General features: G+C 45.5%; 1 protein-coding gene across 2 annotated transcripts in view; it reads right to left on the bottom strand.

Annotated features, from left to right (window-relative positions):
- Positions 1-1,563: 1,563 nt before the first annotated feature.
- LOC143024418 (uncharacterized) overlaps positions 1,564-6,000 on the bottom strand; it is a 54,237-nt gene continuing 49,800 nt past the window's right edge. For both annotated transcript variants that reach the window (XM_076183221.1, XM_076183226.1), the window contains one exon: positions 1,564-4,203. In XM_076183221.1, the coding sequence (XP_076039336.1) occupies positions 1,773-4,203 (2,431 nt within the window). In that variant the 3' untranslated portion in view covers positions 1,564-1,772. The remainder of the gene's footprint in view (positions 4,204-6,000) is intronic.

The raw sequence follows: 6,000 nt of genomic DNA, 5'->3' as shown, positions 1-6,000 counted from the left end.
ACACACACACACACACACACACACACACACACACACACACACACACACACACACACACACACACACACACACACACACACACACACACACACACACACATATATATGCATATATATACATATATATATATATACATATATGTATGTGTTTATATATGATATATATATATATATATATATGTATATATATATATATATATATATATATATATACACACATACCTATACACACCCACACATACGTGCACACATGCACACACGTACACACACACACACACACATGCACACACGTACACACACACACACACACACACACAAACGCACAAGCACACACACACACACACGTATGTACACACATACATATACACACACACACAAACACACACACACACACACACACACACACACACACACACACACACACACACACACACACACACACACACACATATATATATATATATATATATATATGAGTAAAGGCAGCAATGACTGCAACAGCTCTGTAGGGAAGAGGCCAAACGCAGAGTATGGGAGTCCAATATATTTTACGTTTCGCCCAGCAGGGCTTCTTCAGAAATAACATCGATGAAAAACATTTTACTCCTTATATAGCCCGAGCCTTGCGGGGAGAAACAAACATTAAAATGATGTACTCACAATTTGCGCAAATTGCTTGTTACTTGTAATTAAAATTGCCAATGGTTTGTTTATTGTAAAAAATCCACTATTCTGATTTATATTTTCTATGAGGGATATAAACGCCGATTCTAAACATCTACGTTTCATTGTATGGTTTTCATATTTTATAATCTTGGAATTATTCCAATCAGCATTGTGGCTGGTATCGAATCTAATGCCATTGTTAAACATAGATTCGATACCGGCCACAATGCTGATTGGAATAATTCCAAGATTATAAAATATGAAAACCATACAATGAAACGTAGATGTTTAGAATCGGCGTTTATATCCCTCATAGAAAATATAAATCAGAATAGTGGATTTTTTACAATAAACAAACCATTGGCAATTTTAATTACAAGTAACAAGCAATTTGCGCAAATTGTGAGTACACCATTTTAATGTTTGTTTCTCCCCGCAAGGCTCGGGCTATATAAGGAGTAAAATGTTTTTCATCGATGTTATTTCTGAAGAAGCCCTGCTGGGCGAAACGTAAAATATATTGGACTCCCATACTCTGCGTTTGGCCTCTTCCCTACAGATATATATATATGTATATATGTGTGTGTATATGTATATGTATATGTATGTATACATATATATATATATATATATATATATATATATATATTATGTATGTATGTATGTATTCATGTATACATAAACGTGTACATACACACGTACAAAAATGTGAGGAGACTACGCCAGGTGGTGTACCACTATGCACTTGTACTTTTGCGGCAGCTAACAGTCATTGCTATAGAATCGTAGGAGAGTGCGGGATTTGAACTAACAACTAAGTAAATGTGAGAACATTACGCTTATATTTACGTTATCGGCAGACAAAGGAAATACAATAAAACAGCAAAATAGAGCGTGATGTAATTTATATGTAATATAACATAATATATTATGATATAATATAGCGTAATATATTATGAACTGATCTGATATTATATATAGTATAATGTAATATAATATTTTATAATATAATCACTATGCAATATAAGATAATATAATATAAGATATAATACAAAACCACTTATTCTTGTTTCGAAATTTATGGTGTGTGTATTTTTACAAAGTGGTCTAATGGAATGGCGAAGATAGTCGATACTGAGGACGACGGAGATGCCAACGGTGTGTACTCTGGCTCACTCGCAGCGTTCGAAAATTGTCTGACATCTGAGCCGGAGCTCGACCGAACACGGCCACTGTTCGTCTGTTGACAGGAATGGGTGGCTGCTGCCTCTCCTGCATCCATGACGACGCCTTTTCACCATCATCGGCTTCATCAGCGAAATGGTCTTCCCGACTATGGGGGATCAACATGGACAGAGAGGCCGTAGACGAAGAGGCAATGGAAGATGTAGGACTAGCGGGAGAAAACGTGGACGCAACGGCCTGCGAGGCTGGTAAGATAAGGTCTTCCAGGGATGAGTCCTCCTTATCATGTGCGAAGACTTCTGCTGGTTTGAGCACTGCCCTCTTTGGACGTGCAGAGCCTTCCGCTTTCTTCATTGCCTTCGATAGTTTTGCTCTGATGCTGTTCGAGGCTTTCTTCCTCCTATTCCTCGTCTCTGTTTCTCTCCTCCCCGGGTCCTCCTCTTCCGGGATCAAAGCCGTTGCCGATGAAACGGATCTTGTGTCATCATACCCATTGTCTCCCTCTTTCCCCTCCTCGTCATCTTCCTCCCACTCTCCCTCTTCCTCCTCCTCCTCCTCCTCCTCCTCCCCATCGTTCTTTTTTAGATCCTCTTCTTTCTTGTGATCCTCTCCCCCCTCCTCTTCTTCTTCCTGTTCCTCCTCCTCCTCCTCATCATCATCATCATCACCAACGGCAATATAATTTCCTTTTCTTTTAGACATTTTATGGACGGTAGCCATTGAAGAACCACGTGATTTCTTCTTGGATGTGTTGCTGACGCTATAGCCTGTGCCCTGAGAGGATGCCTCGGCACTGTTGCCACTCTTGTTCGAGGCTTCCAGACCTGACACACCTGAAGCCGCATCACCCAATTTCAACTTCCCCTTATGGCAAAAACGTTTGGCCTGCACACCCCGTAGTTTCTTCAGAGATTTCGTTTTCGTTTTGATTATTGGACGTTTGAAAACAATCTTATCGTCTCCTTTCCTCTCTTCTCCCTTCCCCTCCTCTTCACCTTCCTCAGCTCCTTTGCCTTTTGGCCCCACCTTCTCGCACCCGGGTTCCAGGGTTTTCTCGGAGCCATTCTTGCGCTCCCCGGGCTTCACACCTCCCTCCCCGTCGGTCCCAAGAGCTCGGAATAAATGGATCGGAACTTCGCAGTGTGGGCTGAGGGAGCACCGCATTAGGATTCGCTTGTTGTATCGCCCCACCACTTTCATGTACCTCTCTTTGCTGCCGCCGCCAGGTCCATTACCGCTGCCTGCTCCTCTGCTCTCGTTACAGCCGCTGCACTCGCCGCAGCCCGCCGTTCGCGCTCTCTTGCCGTGCCTCTCGTCACTACTATGGCTACCCTCACTTCGACCGACGCTGTCCCTTTTGCTCTCGAAACTGCCCCCACTAGCGACGTCACTGTCGCCACTCTCGTCGTCGTCGTCATCGTCGTCGTGGTCTCCCCGTTGCTTCGACGAGGCTCGTTTGATGCTGCCGCTGCTGTCTTCTGCAGTTTCGCCCTCCACCTGAGGTCGTTTCGGTAAAGGACTCGAGGTGGCTGAAGAGTCGCTGGCGTACGATGCCTGTAGTCTCAGAAGCTCCTTCTTCCTGTCGACAAGGGAAGCGGGGTCCCATGCACCGCACGAGCAGGTGGCCGAGATAAGTCGGTTGTGGGTCATGATCCATCTGACATAGACTTGGTTTCCGACCTCCGGGTCGACGCCTGAAGTTTTCGCTTCTTCGGCGACGTTGGTCGTTTCAGCGACTACGAGCGGGTCAAACTCGGTGATGAGTTCGGCAAAACGCTCCGAATTCTCCTTAACTTCCTCACTATTTCCTTCCGCGTTTTGGTGTTCATCAGTGCAGTTATTGATCGACTTAGATATTTGTGTTCCGTTTCCTTCACTGTCGTCTTCTTCATATGCCACAGGGCTTTCTTTACTACCAACAATGGTCTTTCCTGAGATCCCTTCGTACCTTCCGTCTTGAACTGCAGCCAGTACATTATGTCTGATACCAAAGGAATTGTCACGAACAACAGTATGTTTGCTACCCTGGTCGGCTTGTTTCGTCTTTGAAACATACAGGCCTCCAAAGGGACCATTCTGCATATAGACAGCCCGGGTCCCGCTACCACCAACACCATTCTCGACACAACCGCTACCGCCCCCAGCACTACCAGTCCCACCGCTGACACCGGTCATTCCGGCGATGCCTCGACACCTTCCCTCAGGACATCTTCCTCGTCTTCGTCTCGCCCCACCAATGGAAGATCCGTAGTGGTAGCGACAGGAGAAGCATAGGCCCGCGTGGACCTTGCGCTGTTGGTCTCTGTAGTTGAGGATAACTGCGCAGCCCATTCCAAGCAGCCCCATAAACAACCTGTGGGTATGAAATGTGAAAATTAGGACACGATTTTTTTTTTAACGCTGACTTGAAAATAATCTGTGAATAACCCAGTCTTTTTTTTATGAAAGATTGCATGATCAATTTGTTTTCAGTTTTGATAATTGAAGCGATCCCAAGCACTTTAATAGGAATGGTGGGATAAAACACATGAATATATAACTCAGTAACCACTGGAAGCAGGGAGAGTTTGTTATAGTGGAAAGAAAACATGTTAACACTTTCAGAGTTAAGTCCTATTTTAGGGACATGATAGTGTATAATATTCTAGTTTTTCGAACTATTTTCAGGTCTCCAGATTCTGTCTCACACACACACACACACGCGCGCACACACACACACACACACACACACACACACACACACACACACACACACACACACACACACACACACACACACACACACACACACACACACACGCACACACACACACACACACACACACACACACGCACACACACGCGCACACACACACACGCACGCACACACACACACACACACACACACACACACACACACACACACACCTCTCATGGCGCTGTGGTTAGAGCTCTGGCCTGCCACTACGGAGGTCCGGGTTCGACTCTCGCCCGGGGCTGAAATAATATCAGTATCGCAGCGCTGAGGGGTGTTACTCCAACTCTCGTGGGCGGGGAGTTGGGGGTGTGTGTGTGTGCAAGGTCATAGCATTACCCATAGATCGGACCTACGAGCTCTGAGCTCTCTTCCAGGAGGGAAATAGCTGTCGATCACGAGTCCAACACGTGATCCAAAGACCAAGTGAATACACACACACACACACATACACACACGGCCCGACGGTGCAGTGTACCGTTCACAATCGCTACTCCAACGATCTGAGTTCGATTCCCGCCCAGGGCTGAAATAATTGCAACATCACTGCGGTGCAAGCCGTCAACCCAACTCTCGTGGACGAGAAGTTGTGTGTGTGTATGTGTGTAAAGTCACGGTATAAACCCATAGATCGGGCATATATGAGCTCTGAGCTCTCATCCAGAAGGGTAATAGCTATCGATCACGAGTCCAACATGTGATCCAAGACCATGGTGTGTTGCACACACACGTTCACACATACACATACGCGAGTACCAACGCATACATAAAAACACACATACACACGCACAGACACACGCACACGAATACAAGCACACGAACATGTCTAGGGCACATTGCCGTTTTCTCCTTCGCTACTTCTCTTACCACTTACGAGCGACAACTTTCCTGCCTCTTCTCCCTGCCTCTCCGACCAATAGCGTTTCCCCGCCCCAAGAACAAACATAAAACGGGAGTGACGACTTCTTTTTCCCACCTTCCCTCCTCCACTCCCTCCCCCTCACGCAGTGCACAACGCAGAGATTTCAAATCTATACTGCTGACAACCGCAGCTACAGTCAATTTAGCCATTATCTCCTCTACTCACGCCCACCTCGCCTCCTATCCTTCCCTCTCCCCTATACTTATATCAAGCGTGGTTTTTTTACAGACCTGCAAGAAGCTAATCTACCCTTACGTCCATTGCACGAGAGGCGAAGCTCGAAATATCCTATGTTTGTATACACACTTAGTAATATGTGTGTGTGTGTGTGTGTGTGTGTGTGTGTGTGTGTGTGTGTGTGTGTGTGTGTGTGTGTGTGTGTGTGTGTGCGTGTGTGTGTGTATGTGTGTATGTATGTCTATGTTTGTATATATGTGAGTGTGTGTGTATGTGTATGTTTGTATGTATGTGTGTGTGTGTGTGTGTCTTTATGT

The sequence above is a fragment of the Oratosquilla oratoria genome, chromosome 1 (assembly GCF_046742065.1).
Source record: "Oratosquilla oratoria isolate Oo_2021 chromosome 1, ASM4674206v1, whole genome shotgun sequence".
Classification (NCBI taxonomy): domain Eukaryota; kingdom Metazoa; phylum Arthropoda; class Malacostraca; order Stomatopoda; family Squillidae; genus Oratosquilla; species Oratosquilla oratoria.
Note: the sequence above shows the minus strand (reverse complement) of the source record. Positions and strands in the feature narration are given on the sequence as shown.